The sequence below is a fragment of the Diuraphis noxia genome, unplaced genomic scaffold (assembly GCF_037042655.1).
Source record: "Diuraphis noxia isolate RWA-SAM2 unplaced genomic scaffold, SU_Dnox_SAM2 contig0004, whole genome shotgun sequence".
In the NCBI taxonomy this organism is placed as follows: domain Eukaryota; kingdom Metazoa; phylum Arthropoda; class Insecta; order Hemiptera; family Aphididae; genus Diuraphis; species Diuraphis noxia.
This window is the reverse complement of record NW_028301714.1, coordinates 68,598,240-68,624,121: the sequence shown is the minus strand read 5'-3', so window position 1 is coordinate 68,624,121 and position 25,882 is coordinate 68,598,240. Positions and strand designations below refer to the sequence as shown.

The 25,882-nt window shown below is 30.4% G+C and overlaps 1 protein-coding gene across 1 annotated transcript; it reads left to right on the top strand.

Annotated features, from left to right (window-relative positions):
* The first annotated feature begins 4,713 nt into the window (after positions 1-4,713).
* Positions 4,714-9,302, top strand: LOC149056410 (uncharacterized). The gene is made up of 8 exons (XM_089227298.1): positions 4,714-5,607; positions 5,681-5,719; positions 5,796-6,043; positions 6,835-6,949; positions 7,020-7,058; positions 7,135-7,304; positions 8,196-8,250; positions 9,076-9,302. Exons 3-8 carry the CDS (start codon positions 5,855-5,857, stop codon positions 9,132-9,134), a joined length of 627 nt encoding a protein of 208 aa, XP_089083424.1. The 5' UTR covers positions 4,714-5,607; positions 5,681-5,719; positions 5,796-5,854; the 3' UTR covers positions 9,135-9,302.
* Positions 9,303-25,882: the final 16,580 nt, after the last annotated feature.

Below are 25,882 nucleotides of genomic sequence, written 5' to 3'. Positions count from 1 at the left end.
ATATTATATTGTCGTGGGAGAATTTATTAAACGTTAACAATATAATATTATGCATTATTATATTAGACTCGACCGTAAGGTATTACGCGAGTTATACGATGCATACGCGATATATATTTATACTATTACTATTGTTATATTCGCCAACAATGCGTTAAAAAAAAAAATCGTATTCCGCTTGGCAATATAGGTAGTAGGTACGCGTGTTTGCAAATAAATTTAATTTTTCACGATTCCGATGAAGGGCCGCGTGCGATTTTATGCCGGCGTTTGAATTGTAATAAATTTATGTGCCTAATATTCAATAATTTTTAATTGGCCAATACCCTAATTCACACGTCACTTATCAAATTGACTTTGAAGACGAAACGAAAAGCCTTGACGAACGCAGGTCAAAAATTTGGATTACGAATGCCAGATTAATCCTATTGTTGGGAAGTACGATGTTTTTTATCAATTCCAAACTTTTGGGAAGAGTTGTCTCCTAATGAATGCGTATTCTAGGCAGAGACATCATAACTCTAAAATCATAATATAAAATTATGCCATTATGCCACACTATATTTATTTTTATTCAATTTTGTTTCATGTACATATGAGTCCTGGGTCCCACTGCAGAGACTCGCACTATACTCATAACTTTATAATATAATGAAGTCGTCATGACTTATATCAGTTTACCTATGCAGTATATATTGTATTGTTATGCCATATAATATTACAATATTCTAAACAATGACGCACAGAAATCAAAAAATAAATAAACAAAAAACGGTTCATGATAACATGGAGATTCGATAGGACTAAAGATAATACGTTAGAATGATTTTTTGCAATTTGTTTTTTAGCAATCGTTTCGTTATTTTATATATATACCTTTTATAGCTTGAAAATTGACTAATTGTTTTACTGGGTATAATAATATACGTCAATTGTTACAACAATACAATAGAAGTTAGTATTATTCCAACTAATATTCTGAGTACCTATTTTATTCGTGCTTACAGTTTATTTGTTTATTTATTTCATTATTCACGATCGGAGGTTAGGTTTAATATGTTTAAAAAAAATCGACACGAGTCACATGGATGTATGTTATATTATAATCGCAAGCCCCTACCTAATTAACCCCCATATATATTATAATAATATATCGCTTGGTGCTTGCCACCGTGAGATTTCTTCATATCGCGATAATGTTATAATATATTATATTATCGACCACACACCGCAATAAAACAATTACACGATGTGTCTTGTAGTAGGATATTTTAATACCATAGGTTATTATATACGACTGTCTATTATACTGGAGTATAATATTAAATTATTATAATCCACCGACGGACGATTGGAAAACATTACAAACAATTATAATGTCAAACGCATACAATATGTAAGCGCATATTATTCGAATAAGCGTTATTTTATGTGTAGGTATACTATTAGGTATACTTATAGGTATACTTAGGTATACCTACCTATAATAACACTAAGTCGTCATCCTCGTGGACTAGGTAGTGTTAAAATCATGTAGGTGCAAATGGGGGAGAAGGCTTTAGGGGCTTAGCCCCTCAAATGTTTTCTAAATTTTTTCTAAGATTATATTCAATTTTATTTTAGTAGGGCTTCAGCCTCCCCCTCCCCCCCAAATATGAAACGCTTATTTGCGCCTATGAGTGTGTAACGATATAATAGTTTATGCCGATATACTCTATATATGCAGAGCCGTATACAAATATGTTATATGTGTATATCGGTTGGCGATATCGCGTCTTCTATATTATATTATAATAATAACGATGATATCTCGGGTATGCCTCAACTATACATACCTACGTGATTGGTGCGAGTCGCAATGGGATTATAATATGCGAATGAAATCGAAGAGGAGTCCCTTCTTGTACATACGTACCTTTTATGTGATATATATATATTATTATCAGTATTTGGTACCTATATGTACAAAGAATACCCGTGAGATGGTCTCGCAGCAATTCATTCGTGAAATAGATAAGGCAATATGAGACTTTTCACCCCGGTCAAACATGATGTGTACATGAGCGGTGATATTATTCATATTATCCAACATGTATAATATTTAGATCTGTTTTTAATAATATAATATTATATATTGTATAACTATAGTGATCGATTGGCGTGGTCGGTCATCGTAGTCTTGTGCGGCGTGTATAACAGACATAATATATTATTATATTATAATAGTCGATTGTACGGCTTTTGAGGTTTCTCTGCGTTTTTATAATACCTATAATATATATTATTATTTTATTTTGTGTCGTAGATAGAAATTAATATCGTGCAGTCTACGAATCATATTTTATATCGGTTGAAAATCTACAGGCTGAGAACAACGTATAGGTATCGAGTTATTCTCCGATTTTCACTTTTCCAGATGCACTTTGGGTATATTTTCTTTTTCAGACTTGGCAAGTATATAGAACGTCGCAGGCTGTAAATAAAATAACTATTATATTCTAAATCCACCACTGATTATTATAAAACTGTTTGTCGGAAAAAAATATCTTATGTTTCTCATTGCAGTTCATAGGAATCACAATATTATCAATATTATGCGCCTTCAAAAACTTCAGCTTAATAAAAAGTTTGATCGTTTGCGAACATTTTTTTCTCTGTTTAATTCAAATAAATAAATATGTATAATGTATTATTATATTATACGCGTGATTCTAGGGTATAGGCACCCATTAGACATCAGACAAACATTTATTTATTTTTGAGTTGCCTGATAATTTATTACTTCTAAAAATAAAATATATTTTACCAAGAGTTTTACTCATACATTTCTAAGCCATGGCAATGGTGAAATTGGTTTTGTCGCGTTAACGATAAAAAAAAAAGTGGGTAAGTCGTGGATGTCGCTCTGCTGTACAGTAGGTTACAAGCGGGTTACTGTAATGGATGGAATTAAATTTGAATCCAATGATATTATATTATTGTATACAAAAAACGATTCTGAACGAAGACGGTCAGATTAGGATATATTATAGATTATTAATAATTTTCAAATCATAGATTTAAAAAGAAAATTTTTTATGAATTTCTAGCTTAAAATAATTTGCGAATTTTTGTGATTTTTACGTATTTTGTAAAATTCAAACTTTGAATGCTTATAAAAAAAAATTGTAATTATGAATATATTTTATTTTTCAACTCCTATTGTAAAAATATGTTAGAAACCTTGTATTAAATTTTCAAGCTTTTCTACTCAACAAATAAATTATTATCGATATTAATTTTAAAAAAAACCAATAATGATCGAAAATTGCATATGCTTATAAATAGTTCAACTTAAGTCAAAATTTTTTGAAAAATTGCATGGTTATAATATACTTATATAAACATTCGGAGAAAATTTTATGTATCATTTGTCATTTATTTTAAAGTTAAATCAAAAATCAAAATCGATTTTGTCGAAAAATGATTGTCTGTAATATTTTCCGTTTTTCCCTTAATTTTTAATTTGTTTATCCCGGTTACTTAGAAAAATATTGAGAATTTTTTACTTTTGCCCCCTAAAGTATCAACTACATCACTCGCTCCGCTCAGAATCTAAAATTTTTTTAAAAATTAACAAAAAGAATATTTAGATCCAACTTCAATTCATATATAAGTTGTGTCGTTGTGACCAGTAAAAATATTGTTAAAATTGAATTTGCATTTGTATTTTAAAACCAAAAAATAAAATTTGGAGATAACCTTCATTTATAATAATATATCTCTATTCTCTATCTATTTCAACAATCCAAGTCTGAAAATGTCTAATTGTTGCACCAAAATAAAAACCCGATATTTCTATTTATAATATATCTATATGTATTATTATAATATATGATGCAATCATGATTTTTCATTTAAATCCCAATGTTCAGATTAGAAGGGGTGAAATACTTTATATTTTAAAAACTAAATGTGTTCCATCTAATTATATCCTAACCAATAAGACTAATATGTTCTGATACACACATTTTTCTAAAATCTATTGAATCCCCAATGAAACCTTGTTTTATATTTTTAAATATATATATTTTATATGCATAATATGTTTTGTAATATTAGTGTAGATCCGTTTAATCTGTTTTCATATCCCTTTAAAATTTTTGTAGACGAAATTTCATTCAAGCATTATTAGGAAAAGTTTAAGTTTAGAAAAATGCCTATATACATCATATTACAATATACTTATTTAGTTATTCTTTTCATAAATATTACAAATTTTTTCCAGGTATTTTGGTGTTCGTAGTTAACAGAAGAAGTCTGTTAAGAAACACTCGGACGTTAATTAATAAACGAGCAAGAAGAAAATATGTTGTAGTTTTAATATTTATATTCATACGTTTAACCAATTAATTATATTATGTTGCAGTTTTCCGATTTTAGGTAGATAAATATATCACGATTTTCATAAATTTATTTTATAATGTCATTTTGGTGTTATACGCCAAACACCGAAAGTTAATCAATACAATTTACTGTTATTTTACTAATTTTGTATTTTTATTTTCGTCCAGGCTTTACTTTTAATGTAAATATTAATCATCATACTAATTCTGACATTAACTTCTATAAGAAATGTACTATCATCTAGATTTAGAGTATATCATATTATTGTATACTATATACTCGTATATGTAATTTTAATTTGTAATAACTTATATGTTTTAAGCTAATAAAAAAAATTATTTTAGACATAAGGGACCATACAATTACAAATACACCGATAATAATAAGTCATAACAATCGTAAACTCGATAGGTGACCCTCAATATTTTTTATTGAACATTTAAGAAATTATTTTTTGAGATTTAAGATAAAAATAAAATAGCTTTTGGTTACAGCATAGGTACAGATTATCGTAATATAATAGTAATATAGGAGAACGATAAATCATTGTATATTATTTGCTAATTGCAGAAACAAATTGTTATTGTTCCCGGACTTAGGATTAATAAAAAAAAATAATAATAATAATAATGTTATTGTAACTTATACCATTGATATATAAAATATACTGTGTAGTATTTATAATCAATGCTTATGCATTTAAACAAAAACAAATTTTTGTCCAGGCAACGCTGATTGGAGACAAATATTGTTATAATAAATACATAGCAACGAATAAACTATTATTTCATTCAATAGAATTCTTTATATTGTTCATTTGAATATTATAGACATTTGCTGATAATAAAAGATTCGAAAAATGTCAAGAAGGTTTATATTTGCAGGAATTACATTAGGAGCTATAAGTGGTGTTGGATTGTTATATTGTTATATTACCAAGCAGAAGCAGTTATTAAATAATAATGACGTGAAAATTGTAAAAGTAATCAAAATATTTATTTATTTGTGTCATATTTATTTTAATTTGTACAGTCTGTATAAATGGACACTTAAAGGGTTTGGTTGGCTAGATTATAGGTAAAAACTATGTGTAATGCAGTTGATATATGAGATTACTTATTTTGTAGAACTAAATCTTGATAGAATCTTTTCTATTAATTTAATAGGACGATGGTGAAAAGAACGAATCGTCAAGAAGAAGAATCGAAACAATTGTAGAAGGTTAGTTTTTCATATTATAAATAAAATATATTGAGTATTAATTATATTTCAATCAAAAATATTTTCATATTAGATAAAAAGTCACCCAGAAATAATTTGGACATCATAAAAAGTAATATTATAATACATATTATATCGACCTACCTACAATAGTAATTAACAATATGTTTAACGTAACGTTCGTTTAGGAAACGAGTTGGACAATAAGCTGGCAATTCCATTCCACCGGAATTTACCAAACTCGCGTATGCTAATGCATCAACCGATGAAACCAACCAACATGGAAATATGTATGGTATCAGAATCGTCCATAGTGAAAGAGATTATAAGACCACACTCTCCACCTCGGACATCAGAGGCGGGCTGGGAGGTAAACGGCCCAGTATTCTTCTGTCGGGGCCGGCCCTACCCGTTTATACCACCCACTATGAATAAGGTATTTATAATACCTATCTACTTTTTAGGGTATTTTATCAAATATATTAGGCGGTACTGGATTGCGCACTACAAAACTAATTTTCGATTCGAAAACTTCACTAATTTCTAAATCCATGTTTAGTACCTAATTATAGGCTAGAGTCATAACTAGAGACGAATTTTATGCATTTTCATGGTGATACTATGTAAGTATATATGCACTTATAAGATGGTTTGAAATGTCGGCGATTCAGACTTTATTGAATCCGTAGACCAATTTTAAGTTTGCATATAAATGCATATTTGGTGGGTTGGTGCATATTTTTTCGTAAGTGCATATAATGTGCATAATTTTACTGTCTTAGTAAATAATGTCAGACCGACATTCATGGTAACAATTGATTTTAGATTATAATAGAAAGTTTATACTTTATAGTACATTTTGAATAGTATCTAAGAATTAAAATTCGTGACTATCTTAATAGCCGGCCATTACATGATTTAATGTTGGTAGTTGTATTATTCTTATTTTAATTTAATTAATTTAATGTATATAATAGCATGGCGTATGTTACCGACTTATCGTAGGCCATGTTTGAGGTGGGAAACGGGTAGAACGTATTATATGAGGGTGATTAAATCTGTTATATAAATGTATAATATGATTCGTTATTATTCGGTCATCTTAAGATAGCTGTATAGGTAGGTAAATATATTGTTTAAAGGTAAAAATATAATGTTTGATGCAGTAGGTATATGAGATTAGTTATTTTGTAGAACTAAATATTGACAGTATATTTTCTATAATAGGACGACGGTGTAAAGGACGAATTGCATAACCCAGAATCAGGAACAAGTATCAAAATAGTAAAAGAAGAACCCAATGATATCATTAAACCAACAAGATATAAATTTATAATAGAAAGTTAGTTTTTCATATATTTAAAATATATTGAGTATTAATTATATATTAACCAAAAATATTTTCATATTAGAAATAAAGTTACCCAGGAAAAATATGAAATATATAAAAAGTAATATTATAATACATATTATATCGACCTACCTACAATAGTAATTAACAATATTTTTAACATATCGTTCGTATAGGAAGCGAATCAGAGAATAATCTATCAATTTCATTCTGCCAGCGACAATTTGCCAAACTCGCGCATGCAAATCATCCATCGACCAACAAAACCAACCAGCTTGGCAATATGGTATGCCAACAGAATGAATCGTCCATAGTAAAAGAGACCACATTCTCCACCTCCAACACGGTAACAATTGATTATTTTAGATTATAGTAGAAAGTTTATACTTTATAGTACTTTTTGAATAGTATCTAAAAATTAAAATTTTTTGACTATCTTGATAGCCAGCCATTACACAATGATGTTGGTAGTTGTATTCTTTTTATTTTTCAATTAATTAATTTAATGTAGATACATGGTAAATTTAAAATAGCTGTAACGGCAGAAAAACATTGATTTATAATATAATAATAGTATATTATTTTTATAAAAATGTCAGCTTATTTCTGCAGTGTATAACGTTTTAGACGAATTAATATATAAACATAATCATTTTTAATATGCAATAAATACGATAGGTACGTATAATGTTTTGTTTATCCCGTTAAATTACTCATGCAAACATACAGGACTGTTTCGTTTACTGTCCGACTAACCACCCGTGGACGGTGACTTCTAAAGCTATATTTATACATCTATAATCTATATATATATAAATGGATTTCTATCTGCTTGTCCTATACGCATTTCTAAACGGCTGAACTGATTGCGATGAAATTTAGTACAGAGATATATTAGAACTATGGTCAGAAGATAGATTAATTTAAATAGCGACAGACGTAAATATCTTTCAATCGAATTTCAATTTGAATTGTCCAGACTGTTCTCGATAAAACGAATTAAATTACATAATGCTTAACTAAATTGGATATCGTTGTATGTATGATTATTACTTAGTATATTTTAACCGTTATCTATCTATATGTATAACAGTATACTGCTAGGTAGCAAAATCGCATGAAACGAATTTAACACAGTTTGAAACATATAAGAGGTAGGTTTAAAAAAAAAAAAAACTTGTGTAAATGATCAAATTTATTGCACAGATCATTATACATGGTATGTAATCTGTTTTAGGCCATTCAAGACGATAGATACATTATGCAAAACCCCAAGAATGTTGATACCGGAGGTAAATAAGAATAAAGACTTTATATAAGATTAAGAATATGAGTGTTAAGTTCATAATATTTGGTGCATGCGTGTAGCCTGTTTGTTAGGAATGTAATATAATAGTAAATGAACATTTTTAATATATTAAATTATAAATTAATTTTAATATTTAATTTAACTTATGTTTTACTTATACAGGGTGATTGATTTATCAAACAACATTCATTGTTTAAAAAAGTATTTACTTTAAAGTTTTGATTGGCATAGTGGAGTGGTACAGGGTTACCCCGCAAAATGTTTGTCCACTACTCCGCTTGTCAAAACTTTAAATACTTATAAATCATAAACTACTCGTCCTAAATTCGATTTTTATGAATCAAAATACTTAGAAAATATTCTGCTTTGGAATATAAAATTAAAACTATGTTGTCATTCAAAAAAGTAAAAAACTTAAAAAATGATAAGGATAAAAAATATTTAAAAATATAATTTTTTAATAAAAACGTCGGTTTTTTAACAACTTTTCACTATGTAAAAAAATATTTTGAAAAAAGTCAATACTTTTTAAAATAATGAGTGTTGTTTGATAAAAGAATCACCCTGTATATGATGTATGATTTTTTATATGATCACTTTAATATGAACAATAATAATATATACGATTTTCTGTCAAAACCTTAATATCGAGGTTATCTTAATCTATAAATAAAAAATAAAAAATGTATTAAAGATAAAAAAAGATACGCATGTGTACAACAAATATTGGTTGGATGAATTATAGTATTAGTATTTAAAATTGTTCAACAATAATCAGTTAATATTGCCTTTAATTTTAATTTCGCAGATTTATCAAAAAAACAACTAAAAAGGAGGTGGTGGAAAATATTCAATTATTTTTTTTAAGATGAAGATTTTAAAGAAATATTATTCTTGAAAAACTTAAATACCTACCGGTTCTTTTTTTGAATGAAATTGAACGTATGTGTCAAATTCATAAAAACCGTATCTCGCATTATTGTGAAATGTTTTATTGATAGATGATGTGATCACGATAAGTGGAAACTCTCAATAACTATGTGTAGGCTTCATATATTTCAATTCTGCTTTTTCGGCTAACTAATAAACATTATTATACACATTTTCAAATAATTAGACTATTTTTTTGACAGTTAATTTTGTGCATGCGCACATTGCGCATTACAAATTTTTTTTTTAAATAGGTTGATCCATTTTTGACCACAAATCATTTTTTTGGTATTTTTTAATGAATTTTAGTGGTTGAATTTCTTTTCTAAGTCAAAAATTGACCGAGTTATAGCAATTTGATTTTATGTTATTTGCATGGGTATAACAGATTATTATTACCAACTACGTATTTTATAATCTGTTATACCCATGCAAATAACATAAAATCAAATTGCTATAACTCGGTCATTTTTTGACTTAGAAAAGAAATTCAACCACTAAAATTCATTAAAAAATACCAAAAAAATGATTTGTGGTCAAAAATGGATCATGCTATTTAAAAAAAAATTTTTCTTGTGCACATGCTCAAAATTAACTGTCAACAAAATAGTCTAATTATTTGAAAATGTGTATAATAATGTTTATTAGTTAGCCGAAAAAGCAGAATTGAAATATATGAAGTCTATTCAGAGTGTTTCCACTTATCGTGATCACACTGTTTTTCCAATTGCACAGGATCTTCATAAAATTTTAAATAAATATTATAGAATATTATAGAATATTAAATGGTATAAATAGCATGTACAATTAAATTTAATTAGGTAAAATATATTATACTACGGTGTATGACATTAATTAATGTAACTACTTTTATTTTTTTGCTAATTACAAACTTAATCTTTGAGTTTTTATATCTCTATAATTTGAAGAAAATGTTTGAATTCTATGTTTATAAGCTTACACATTCCAATTTTTTTCGAAATAGAACGATCAATATAAAAATCAAAAAATCGGAATAAGTAAGTTTATAAATACATAGAATACAATTATTTTCTACAAATTATAGAGATATAAAAACTCATAGAGTAGTTACATTAATTAATGCCATACACCGTAGTATAATATATTTTACTTAATTAAATTTAATTGTACATGCTATTTATACCATTTAATATTCTATAATACTTATTTAAAATTTTATGAAGATCCTGTGCAATTATATTATTTATCAATAACATATTTCACAATAATGCGAGATACGGTTTTTTTGTGAATTTGACACATATATTCAATTTCATTCAAAAAAAGAACCGGTTGGTATTTAAGTTTTTCACTGTCTAAATATCCAGGATTGAAATATTATTAAAAAATAAATGTTTTGTATCAAGTAGTTGTGTTATTATTTTAAAATGTTTTTTTCAATATCGATTAAATAACTATTACATTACATTGGAATGCTGCTTCCAATTTGAAATGGAGGAATCAACTGAAAACCCAATAAACCCATATAGATTATTGAGTATTATTAGTTACAATATATTAATAAATATCTTAAATTTGTTCACCTATTTGGAAAATAACACTTTCTAGTGTACCATATTTTTGGAGATAGGAATAATAAGTTTGTATTCAATGATGAATTATCTAAATATTGATAAAAAAAAAAAAATCTAATTGGAACTGTTCGAATCCCGGTCACGGGCGGCATCGCTTTCCGGGCAGATCACGCTGTCTGGAAAGAGAGGCCGTTGCCCCCCACCCGGGCATGGCAGAAACCTACGGGTGCCCACTAGGCCTTCGTGCCTACTTCCGGACATAGCGCCATACGACTATAACTTAACTTATTATTAATACAGTACCTAGTCGGTAATTGGAATTAATATTATTTGTATGTTGTCCTGAAATTATCAGCGATAATGAAAAAAAATATATTATATTATGTATACTTTTGTGATTTTTATGTACGTTGTCAAAATTTAAACTTTGAATGCTTATAAAAAAAAATGTGACTATGAATTGATTTTATTTTTCAACTGCTACTGTAAAAATATGTTAGGAGCCTTTTATTCATTTTTAAAATCTTAGATTTAAAAAGAATTTTTTTTATGAATTTCTAGCTTAAAATAATTTGGGAATTTTTGTGATTTTTACGTATTTTGTAAAATTCAACCTTTGAATGCTTATAAAAAAAAAATTGTGACTACGAAAATCTTTTATTTTTCAACTTCTATTGTAACAATATGTTAGAAACCTTGTATTAAATTTTCAAGCATTTCTACCCAACAAATAAATTTTTATCGATATTAATTTAAAAAAAACTAATAATGATCGGAAACTGCATATGCCTATGCATAGTTCAACTTAGGTCAAAATTTTTTGAAAATTGCATGGTTATAATATATTTATAAAAACATTCGGAGAAAATTTCATGTATCTATGGCCGTTTTAAAGTTACATCAAAAACCATAATTGATTTTGTCGAAAACTGATTTTGCGTAAAAATACCCGTTTTTTCTTTAATTTTTAGTTTGTTTATCCCGATTATTTAGAAAAATATTTACTTATAACTTTTGACCCCACAAAGTACCAACTAGATTCACTTTCTGATCTAACAAGGTATACTGAAGTCGAAAATCGAAGCATTTTTACTGCCCCAAAACGTGATAACAGACAGACACAAAAAAAAACACATCATGGTAAAGTCAATACATTCCTCGCTCCGCTCAGAATCTAAAAAAAAACGATTATGCGTATGAAAATAATATGTTATGTTTATTTATTGATGTTCGACCAAAACTGCGACTTTTTTCCAGCACACGGCCATTTAACACCAACAGCTTGTACTCATTTGTTCCGTCGTGAACGATCACACGTGCAGTGTTTACGGCCGTTACTACAAAACGACCAAATACAATTCGATCGTTAAAACCGTGTATTTTTACCTTTGAAGGATGAACGTCGATACGAGTAAAACGAAAATGAAAGCGTTTATTTGCACTGCGTATGGCGGATGAGAAAAAAAACCGATAGGTGTTCGAATCTTTTGATGTGTACAATGCTCGATCTCTGCTGTGCTGCAGTGATGATAATAATAACAACAATAATACACGTACGAGATATATATGTATTATGTATAATATGCATAATGTATCGTGTAGGACGGAATCCATCAAAGTCCGTCCGTGCTCGTGACCGGACTCCACATTTTGGCGAGCTGAGAATTGCGTGATCTGTCACACAATATTATAATCGCGATGCGATCGCCTTAAAAAAAATATATATATATATTTATATATATACACATATTGTACATATATATTTACACACACACACGTATATGTCGCGATGGCTGACTTGGTCTATTGTATACATTTTATATTATTTGAAGAAAAAAAAATAATAATGTTTAGCATTGTTAAAATGGCCGAGCCACCCAGGAATGCGTCTCGATTTTTGGCGCGTCCGGGGGGTGGGAGTGAGATAGAAACGAGCGACCCGGTGGGTGGGATATAATATTATTAAACCGGGGGATATAGTCGAATATATAGGAGTCGTGGTACAATACGAAGGAGATAAATCAACAATTTCGTTTTGTTGCCAATTTTTAACGACTGACGGTCAGAAGTCGCGCTGCGGAATATTAAAAAGAAAAGAAAATAAATAAATAAAAATAACGTGCGTAAAATTCGATTTTTTCTTCCCTTACCCCCTACCTCCCCCCTCACACATACACATATTTAAAAACCGGTCGAGTAGGTATATATAAGGTATATACACCGCACAAGAAATGAAACCGGATAGACCGTGGACCATATAGGATATATTATTATATTATTTCACTTTACATAATATATTATATATATATTATATATAGGTAGGTACGACATCGCGTCTTGCAGTGAGTATTACTGTAATATATATAAACACACAGACACACACACACACACCATACTAGCGGTAATCCTCTCGTTGTTTTGAAATTTTTTCCATCATACGTTGTAATTTTAATCTAGTTATCATGATAATACATTATTATCTTGATTTTGTATTGATTGTGATCTATTGTCTGGTCTATCTTCAATATTGAATTTATATTTTAAAAAATTCACAAATTTAAGTTCAGCCTCACTGAAATCTGTCGACACTCAATAAAAATCAATATCATATCGATGAATATTACATTATTGCATTTTTATTTATCATCAATCGTCATTGTTCATTGTATTTGTAAATCAAAAAAATTAAACACAGTAGGTTTTTTTTTACGTCGTCGTCGTTTATAATAATTTAATACGATGCTATTATTTCATATCATGATATTTTCTTTTTAGTTGTCAAGTCAAAAACGTTTTCAAAGAACATTTTAATATTCTATCTATATCTATAACGACGACAAATAAACTTTTAGCGATTTTCAAAACAAAATGCGACTACCTCTAATAGAGCTGCCATTTGGAGGATGGCAGGATATACTTTAGTCATTTACTGTTTTCCTTGTCTTATATTTACCATCACACGTATAACATATAATGCAGTATATATATATATAATATAATATTATATATTATATATGTAATTATAATACATATATAAAATACAATTAGATTTTTTCATTTTTCTTTTTTTAGGAGGGGGGGGATGAACCTCTTGATGTCCGCTTATGCAAGTGACAGCTCGTGTGAAATATACAGGACACGTAGGTCACGTGTCATCGGTCCAGAGGTACTCGTATATGCCACTGCACACAATAACACTTTAATATTTAATACTTATTGGCAAACGACGATGCACAAACGCGTTTAGTTAGTGGTTACTGATCGAGATCTGGTGCCAGAATTTCATCGCACCGTATACAAAACACATATAAATCACACTTATGCGCTCAAGGACTGGAAAAACCAAATACGTAAAAAATTAGGAAACGGCGTGATTGAGAATTTCCGGATACTTACGATATTATGGTCGACAGTCGCTGCGAAAATGTTCTCAATATTCCTCATAATAAATCTTGTTCGACAGGACTGCGGCAAGCTCGACCGCTGTGCTCAAACCCATTGCAATTGACAGGGTCTGGTAATATTCCGTATATTACGGTTGTTAAAAACTTACAAACAAAGCCATCGACCCTCGACGGAAAGTCTTTGGAAAAGCAACGATAGCATTTAATTCTAATAATCAGTGGCGTATTTGAGCCTTCACCTAGGGGGGGGGGGCGATATTAAGAGGAGTAAACCACCCCCACCAATTAATACAATTTTTTTTAGACATAAAAAAACAACGCATTTTTATTATTGATTTAAGCACTTTTATTAAAGAATTTTTAATTTTTATTTACAATACAAAATCTATATTTCTTTTTTTTAGACTTGTGAAACGATTAATAACATCATCAACATTTATTACAATAGATTTATGAATGTTTAATAATGCCAACCCTGTAAGCCGATCCTGGCCCATTTTTGATCTTAGCCAAGTTTTTAACCTATTGACAAAATAATATAAAGTAGCAAATATGGTTAATATAAGGATATAAATAATAAGAAGTGGAAAAGCCAAAAAGTGGATGTGTGAAGTCGAGGAGAGTAGTAAACGAAAATAACAAAGAGAGAATGTAACTACTATTACTAAAAACTAAATACAGAGCGATTAAGCATATGCCACATTCCGAATAATTAAAACATTTGTTTAAAGGTTGTTAGTAAGGCTTTATACAGTCGAGATAACTCGAAAAACTTGACAACTTGATTTTTTTTTTTATTCCCCTAGAACCTCGTTTACCCTAAATTCGAGTAAAATATCCCAATTAGGTCCCATCGTGACCATTTAGGTAACCATTTCGACAGGTGACGTTCCGTTCCATCATTCGTTTGGCAGGACTACGTCACCCAGTCCTCGGGCCAAATGTTCCATCTTTGCGTATCATAGAGCAATCACTAATCAGTAATCCGATTTATCCGATATAATATGTATTATCAATTGACAGTTATCACAAAAATTTCTCATAAAAAAATATTATTTATTTATTAATTAAAATATTTAGATACACTTATAAGTTCAACAATCATAAAATATTATTTTCAAAGATCTCTCGGGGGGGGGGGGGGGGCGATCGCCCCTATCGCCCCCCCCCCCCCTCAAATACGCCACTGCTAATCATCGAAGGTCCAGTATGATTTTGGTCAAAATTCTTTTTGATAATAATACAAAAATATATCGATTATCTGTGATAATCTATTTTCAAAATATTATAATAGCATCATTTAATTGATTTTTAATGGTCTACATACAAAGGTTTAGTGTCTCACTTAGTCCTTGTACAATACATTATATTACAGATATTTATGACCATTTCAAAAATCGTATTGTTATCTTTGACGTAAACGATATAGTCGTTTGCACTCTTTGCAGTATCCTCTAAACATGGCGAAGAGAATAATATTCTTGTGGCTCATTTAATTCTATTATCTCATTATTATATTCACAAAAATGACAATAGGAGGTTCCATATTAGTATCCATTAATGAAATATTTATAGTTTTTATACAATTTACCGAGGTAAATTAACAATACTAAATATATTAAATCCATAAAATATATAGTGTCTAAGACTTAGACTCTAAGTGATGCATTAAGCCCCAATAGAATATGGACAAGAGTAGACGAAAACATTTAATTCTAATTATCGATAGAGTCCCGTCATTAAAATTCTTTTTGGTCATTAATCACTGCAGGCGGCATATTTTTCGAAATTATATTAGCATTAGTGTCTCACTTAATAGTTAGTCCTAATATATATATATAATATATATATTTAATATTATTTATATTACAATTGTATTCTGCAGCGCCATATGACCTCACACAGAATTTTGAACCGTTGAGAGGATTTGCTAGGTCGTATAACACGTCCAAGAAACTATCAATTTCTGGTACAACAGAGTATATGAATAAAATATTGAAGACATGTGAAAGTTTTCATAACGGTTTTTTGTAAATATTTATTAGTTATAAATGGTATTGTATTAAATTATATTATAATTTAAAATTCTGATTGGAGCGATAAACGCATTGATTTTACAATGATGTGTGTATTTTTGTTAAGTATTTTTTTCACACTTTGAAATATGGTAAAAATTTTTTAATCTTCAAAATCAATATTTTGCTGTCTGATACTGAATTGGACCTTCATAAAGTTAGCTGCACAACCATAACAGACCAAAAAATGTGTTGGTAAATTGTTGGACATTGATGGATTACTTACACAATTAGTTGGAAGAATTTTGCCGTTAAAGCTTTATACATTTTTGTACTGTATGATTATATGATAATATGTGGCCAATGGCCATATCCCATATATAATATATAACTATATGTATAAGAACTGTCATTTATTAAACTGAACATTTTATTGAATTTAAGGCACAGTCAAGATATATCTGTAGAAAATCTTCCATATTATAATTTTAAAAAAATTCTACGCTATAAAAAAAAAAATTAAGTGTTTCCTTATTTGCTGTGTGTAGCGAAGAAAGAATATAAGGAAACAAATATTTAAATACGCATAGATACTCCATATACATGATATAATTGTAATACTATTACAGTAACAAAAATTTCAATGCCTTAACTGCAGTTCAAAATGACGTTGTCAAAATATTGTGTCATCAAAACCGTTACTATACTGCATACGAATAGATAAGTGCACAGCGTAGTCATGGCGTACTTATAAATGGCGTGTATTAAAATCTAGAGGATATTAAAACTGTTTTTTTTTACTTGAAATTGAAAATTCTACGCAAACACCATGTACTGGTTTACTACATTTACTTTTTTTTTGTAAGTACCTATATAGTGTAGCTTTGATGATGCTTAATACAATTTAATACCAACCTATAGTGATTAACCAACGATGTAATTATAACATTATTGAATGTCGGAAATTTTATCGCACAAATATCTAATAATAACGTTGACAATAATCATGCCGGCCGGTTATTATTATTATTATTATTATTATTACTTATATTGTATTATTGTAATTCAGTGAAACCTCTAAATACAGGACAATGCTGCAGATATTCGTCCGCATTCGGAGGGTTCAAATTGTAGAACATTTGTAGTTGCAGGTTCTCAAGAAAACTTCCGCTCTACGTGGAGGTGTCCGCTGTTGTCAGATGTCCGTTATTGGGAGGTGTATGTCGGGGGGTAATCATCACTGTATAATGTTTGATAAAGTAATGGCGTATTACATAAAACTGCGATACCTCCACATCGATCCATTACGACGTTGCCGCATTTCTAACTATATATATAGGTGCTCGTCCTATACCTACCTACTGCAGCAATAATAACAACAATGACAATATTATCCTTACACTATTATATTATTACAAAAGTCTCGCGGCACTGCGCGAAGTGCACTGGCCACTGGTCACAATGCGATCGTGTCGTATATTATAATAATATACCTATAATGTACCTATATATGTGCACCTGCTCGCGTTATTGTGAAAAGTATCGTACGCGTACAATAATACGTGCGCAGCGTGTGTCCTCGTAATATTTTATGCGACGGACGCCACTTCGGCAGAAACCAACCGCCGCCTTGACGCCGCGGACGTATTATAAATTATATACATATACACATTATCGGTATCGGCGGCCGATCTGGCGACACTATCCGCGTTATTGTGCAGCGATTTAACCGAACGACGATTTCGGTTTGACATTATACAATATGCATCACCTTCCGAACTGCACCTGCTGCAAATATATGGTACGTTACGCGTCATATTATGATGCACGTTCAGTGGTTGAATTGGAAAAAAATTTAAGGTGGACTCCAAATGAAGTTGAATAATAATTAAGCAAATTAATTTAATAGATAATAATAACCTTATTCCTCGATTAATATAATAAAGGGGTACGCTATAATTTGAAGAAAAATGATGAGTAGCTCAGTCCCCCTGCGCCCCCCCCCCCAATTCAACCGCTGTAGCACATTTATCACACGTTTAAAATAGTGTGTCCGTCGCGGTTATGCGGAACTTCGAGTGGGTATAATATGACAATAATATTATAATATCATTATAAAGTACAAATGTGAACATATTATAATATTGCAGACGTCCAGTCGAGACTGCACAAGATCATGTGCAACGTTGAAGTGATCGTCGCGGGTCTTGCGTGATGTAGTCGAAATGCGCGATCGACAAAATAATATAATGACGATTATGATTGTGAATATTATGTCGACGTAAAATAAAAAAAATGACGCCAAACATTCTAAAATAAAAACGAATACATTTTGATGATAATCCCTCGGGATAGCATTGTACAACTAATATTAAAATGTGCGCGTTTAATAAGACGGACAAACCGTGCAAAAGATTTTCGAATGTTAAAAGTCAAAACCTAAAACGTTTTATTAGACTTTTTGTCCGATCATTGTTTTTTTATTTATTAAAAATTAGACACAATACGTTATTAATATTAGTATACAGTTATAACTTATAAAATCGATTATTAGCGGGTACGCGAGTGTGTAATGAGTCGGTAAGTTTGGCGTTTTAATAGAAACTTATCGACGGACGAGTTTGATAAACATCGTAGGCACCTTAAAATGGCCAATGCTTGAAACCGAAAATGTATAACGACTCTGACCCGCAATATTCAGTTCGAACCATGACTATAAATAAATAGGCATGATCACAAATTTGTGACACGCATACCGCCCTTGACTCGACGTCTGTCACCAGTTTCTCCGCTTCTATTATATTCTATTAAAATTTCCGACCAATGAATTGCGGAAAACTACGAGCAATGGTTTAGAATATTGGGGATATGCGCTAACCGGACGAAAACTTTCTTTTGTAATCATATACCTATTTTTTTTTTTTTTTTTTTTTTTTTTTTTAGTTATGATTAGAACCATACTTGACAAAATATCTTCATTATACCTAATATTTGACCATTCGAACTGTAGGCACCCGCAAACGTATCAAAACACTTTCTAAAAACCGACAGATTTGTGAAACATTTATGCCGATTTTTCACCACCATTTGTGAATCGTTAGTGTAGAGAACTAGCTATAACTATATACCGTATTAAACCTATTTTTGTATTTTTGTCAGACGTCGTGTGATGTAATATTTACCATATTTTTCACTCACGATATTTTGAAAGACATCGTATGACATTATGTAAATATTGTATTATTGTATTAACACGTCATATATTACACACACACAATACACTCTTCTTGTAAAAGTATTGTTCTTCAGCTTCCTCCGAACCCTTTCAACTGGCCCACACGCTTATGTACACATTTGTATGTGATTTGTATACTGTATATATATATTATACATGCACATATTATGCAACATGCATAAATAGTAATATTTGCGTCCGTGCGTTGGTATTTTCCGATTAAAATACGCATTGAACATGACTTAATTATACAATATTTTATATTGTAGATTATCGTAAAATAATAATAGGTAATATAACGGTAGACTAAAACGGATAGGTTTTTAAACGTCTCACGTACAATAATTTTGTATACGAGTTTCCGTTTATATATGCGCACGACATAACACACTCCCACCTAGCTACTAACAGTTTGTAAACATAATAGAATATTGTATTGTGCTAATTTATCATTGTTTGCAATCGATTACAGTCACTCTGGTCCAAATATATTATGAAGTCTCTGTGTATATACATACCACACGCTGCTGGCTAAACGCAGTACACTATATATAGTACCTACAGGAAACACAGTCTTATGACGGGCACCTGTATACATAGAGGATACCTCTCTCGAAAACGGACACAATACGATAATATTCTCTTTCCCGCAAAACGATGGGTATTCCAATGGGCTTGTCTATATAACGGTCACTTGTCTACAACGGACCCTTTTTATGGCACCGTACTATCGTGCAGACTGCATGTCCGACGTATACTGCAGGATGTCTGGATGTGCCACTGTAGTTAATAATATTTTTAAACGTTCTACGCCGTGAACAATAGTATACAATAGTCTAGTATATGATTAGAGAGTAGGAAATATATTTGTAGTAGTTATAGTTATAGTTGTTTTTTTTTTTTGCAAACTAGGATTCATTTAAACCAGTAGTTCTCAACCTTTTATGATTCATGTCACCTTTAGCCACTAGAATCAAACACTGCGTCACTCTAACATCAAAATAATAAACAATCTTAACTGTATATTTTAAAATTCTTTTATTAAAAAAAAAAAAATACAGTACACAAAAAAGCATGTTCAATACGTTGACACTTTAAATTTAAACAGATAAACTTTAAATTAGCAAATAAAAAAAATTTAAGTTTAAATAATCGCACGACAAATTACTAGGTACACGTGTTTATCGGACCAAAAGATTAAATATAAATAATAGGTACAAATTATTATAAAGACGCGAACTTTGAGGTATGTTATGTTCATGACAGTGGTGCCGTGGTGGTATAGGTGTATAATATATTTATTACAAGAAATAATATGAATGTTTTCGAAAAAATTAATTTTTTAAATTTTTTTTTCTTTTCTTGTTAAAATTCTGCGTCACCCCTAAGCTAGGTCCATGTCACCCTGGTTGAGAACTACTGATTTAAACCATTCATTTTTAATCTGTGAATACAATTTACTCGAAGTGTTATTTTTACAACTATTGTATTCTATTAATGTATTAGCTATTTGTATTATTTTCTCTGATTCTTAACTTCAGCAAACGTTTCGTAAAATGGTGTAAACCACCTCCTCATTACTGTGCTTATATTATTTCTTCAGGATGCGTATACAGAATTTCGTAATCGCAATTTGATATGAAATATATTGCGGATCAGAGATAGACAACTATTGTTTTATATGTAAGTACACGAACGACCAATATTCGACAATAATATAATATGCGAGTCAATCAATTTAAATTTGCGAAAAATTATAATATTTTGCGTAATTTATTTGTTTCCAGTAATGGTGATCACTGATCATGATGTATGATATACGCGAGTGTGCTGCAGTTTTAATTTGTCGCCAAACTGCCAAAGCATTATACTGCAGATGACGTTTAACAGGAAAATAAAACAAAGACTAAATAATATACAATTTCATAACCATCGCCGTCATCGATTGCATCGTACACGATAAACAATTATTATTGTACAGTAACAGTATTGTAATGTTCAAGTCCATCACAGCGGCGAGTAATCGATGTCGGCTGAGACGTGGTGAAGTTCGGCAAACAGTCGTCGAACGTGACTTTTTTTTAAAAATATAACTGACGAATGCGATACCACATAATTATATACGAGTTTAACCGAACTACCGGAAAAGGTATTTTATTTTTTGCTTTGCAAATAATGATATCATCAATTTTGTCGAATACCACACGCAAATCGTTACGCGCAATTCAAAGATGATGAGTCGATTTTGCTGTGCAAAAAAGTTATTTTTTCAGTTGACAAAAAATTATTATATAGTTCATTAGGTAATGTCTTCTATTCTGGACAATAGAGTTTCTTTTCCTTTTTTTTCTTTTCAAAAAAATAATAATTATTATGTTACTAGACCCTGACCTTGCTATTTTTTCGTGAATATATGTTGTTTTTGTTTTACATGTTTATTTTGTGTATAATTTCGATTGTATAATCATATACTATAGTTTGGTCTATTGGTTTAAATTTTAAAATATTATTAACAGATAAAGAGATGATTTAATGCACTAAATGTTTATAAGAAAGTTTGATGTTATATCATATCGCCGAGTATGCGTTTGCGTAAAAAAAAAGTTGGATTTATTTAATTTAGAAACAATAATCAGTGTTTAAAAACTAAAACCAATTCAAATATCATATTCAAAACATCTATACTCTATCTATTTGAAACCCAATACGTTTGATAAGATTTTTTAGTTAAATTTTTATGAATTATTTTGCTTGTACAATTCAGCGTTTTTTTTTCTTGTCTGCGGCAGTAAATTAATCTTTCATTATATTATATTCGTTCGTCTTAGATCATATTATTGTTGTTGTTGTTATAAGCTCTATTCACTCCGTCATCGAGCGATCTTGCACCTTTTTAATAATATAGTAAAATAAAATAATGGATTTGTCACTCCAACCAGAACCTAAAATTAAAATATTATTATTACCATTGCCCATAAATATACACAAAGGAGAATGTACACGCTGCAGCAGTGGTTAACTTAGAATCTATCATCAAACGTAATCCTCTACATGTAATATAGAGAAAAATTCTCAATAGAAGTACAAAAGCCGTGTCTAGAAAAACGGGAGGGGATGGGGATGGGGAGAGGAACAATGACAGGCTTTTCGCTTTGTCAGTATACGAAATGTATAGATCGTGAAAATTGATATAAAAAAAAAATCGCATAATTTTTACGTGCTCGTTATTTGACCTGAATCCCGATATCGTCTTACTTTGGTATTCTTCTATTTTTCAGTATACAATTATCAATGATATAATATGTTTTATATGTTTATATGATTAAGTAAAATCATAATTTTAATAATAATGTTAATATATTTGTTATTATAATATTTCGAACTCGTCGTAGGTTTATCACGATTAAATTCCTTCGCGCGGTCTAGTAGTTACTAGTTACGTCGCAACGTAATATTTGTACAATTTGTTAAAACGTTTACGAAATCGGTAGTCCAAGACATTTATTATACGCCTCCGTATTTCATACGCATACAAACCACCGCCTCCACAGCGTTGGCGTCTTGGCGACGGTCCAATATGAGATTTTCAATCGTTTCCGATGTGCAGCAGAGGATGATAATCGCCTAGCTGAGCCGAGCCGTCCCGTGCTGATAGTTCGTTAATATTATTTTAATAACAATGTGGACGGGATCAGCTGTGCGACACATGACTGGTACCGTCACAATTCATATTATATATTTATTTCTATAATATACATTACATAATACATAAACATTAAATATATATATATACGAAGCAATGTATTATTTATTTGTATTTTCACCGCGCGGCAAAATGGGTTGAGTCAGAAATTTTGATATTTTGACGTTTTAAAATATAAAACTAATTTTAAAAAAATCGATCTTTGCGCGTGTAAAAACATACAGTCAAATCTATAATAATAGTTAACTGATTTGATATGCTTTTACGATAAAAATATAACGGCAATATTCGCAACATTTCAAAATCTGACTTAATCTTTTTGCCAAGCATTGAAGTAGTTATACCTATTCGTTATACTATCATAATAATATGTTATATAATTTGGTCGCCGAAATTCAACACGTCATTTTGTACATCGTGGACGATTCCGATGAGAGTCCTGTCGCCTAAACTTTTACTATCTAACCTAACCATTATCACTCGTACGCTGTGAGAGTGACCGAGCGAGCTTCGCATCATCTATCGTATCTTATAATATTCATTCAACATCATCAAAATACACTGACAAACAGTCGCGTTGGCTTTTCTCGAAATCTATGCGACAATTAAAGGTCATAGGTACGCAATATTTTTCATATTATTATTATTATTATTATTATTGTACAAATATTATATACATTCAAACACGCGGTGCGTATATTATGTTAAAGTGCGATGTACAAGCGTATCTCGGGCCAACCCGACTGCAGTGCGGATTACTGCCGATGCTTATTTATAAACCGGCGGCGAGGCACTCAACGTGTCTGCTATCATCATCACCTACCGGAACTCGACCCGTACTCGGTCTTATCTAATCAAAGCTAGTTACGTCCAATATAACACTAACCCCTGGCACAACATCCGCCGCCGTTTCCTGCGGGGGGGCCCCTCGTACGCCGTTCATATTCGACAATTTACGTCAATTTAACGTCACCACGCGCACAATAAACACACACACACATAATGTAATAATTATTTTTTCTATATAATTGTGTGCACAATAGTGTACCGTATATAGATGAGTGGCCGCTCATCTCGGGCGGTGGGTGCGGGTGCCCCGAGCCGACAACCCGGATATTGCAGTACACCGCGCGATGTGTATTACGAGTGTATTACCTATAAATATTTATTAAAACATAACATGTAGATATCATGTTTTCGTGCCGAGTGTATAACTTTTATTTTTCTAATCGATTTTCGTAACGCTTAATCGCTTAGGTGATTGCCGCAAAACCCCCCCCAAAAAATAAATACTAACAAAATGTTGCACTTTATTGTAGCATTATATGTTGTCAAATATAATTTTTCCCCCTGCGAGTCTCCCCCACCCCCTCCTGACGGACACCTCTGCATGGCGGACACACATCACCTCAATTTAACGGACACAATGATATTTTATTGCCGGACGCGGCGGACGTAGCTGCAGGTGACGACTGCAACGACCGAGAGTGTCCGGATACTGAGAAGTTTCGCTACGATCAAACGACCACCATAAATCATAATCCATACATTATTCTCATGTGGGTGCACAATGCACATATATACGTCACAATATAGTACATAATAAGACTTTGTTTTTTATTTTTCAAACGCATGAATAAAATACGGTTATTTAATTCTCCAACCTCCGATCAGTACCATAGGTACAGTATATTTTATCGCAGCTATAGCAGACCCAGTTATTTGATTACAAGTGTCCTTAGAATTTCTAGGACTTCATATATTATATCTTGTGCGACGGCACTCCGCGTAATTGCGTCCGGTCGTAAATATATGCACATGACTACGTGATGCGTGTATATATAAATATTTCATTTCGACGACGTACATTAGGATATTTCTCAATAATAATATTAACAAAACGGTCGGTAAAACTATGACGATGAGTATACCTATATAAAATATATATTTATCATAATACGAGGCAACAACCATTTGGTAAAACGTGAAGAATACAACACTATAGCCTATAGCCTATAGGTACTACATTAATGAGGAATGGATATATTATTTTCGTTCGATTATTTACACATGCCATAATAATTTCGCGATATTCATAATATAATATTATTTGAACGTGTCTATTAGTAAGACATATAATTTATTATATAGACACTTAACGACACGACTTGTATTCTTTCAAATAACTCTTATGATATTAATATTGTTTCCTGCTATGCAAATATAGTATATTATAATACGATTATATAATAATATAGTATATAATATTATATAGATTCGTTAGATACGTTATTAACATTTTTTTAAAATTATTTATATGATATATTGAATACCTACGTTCGTAAAAACGTTCTAAAAATTTAAAATATAATATATTTTACATTTAATTAATAAATATGTTTTAATATAATAAACAATACGCGTGCGTATATCGATATATTATTTTATCCGTCAGATGTCGAAAATTAAAAATTTTGTTTGATTTGACGCTTATTCATTACATCCGTTCATATATTACAACACGAATATAGATACTCGTATATTATTATTATTATGATATAATTCTATTTTTTCGCAATACGAAATTAAAATCGTAAATCTAAATGAGTTTTAAACGTGTCGAAAACGAAAATATGTTTTAATAGACGCCGCACATAATTACATCAAGGATTAGCGTTGTGAACGCGTGAAACAATCAATAGTTCTCGAAGTTCTACAAGTTTTATTTTAAGCCAATTGTGTGTATAATGTATATTATATAAAATGGAAACT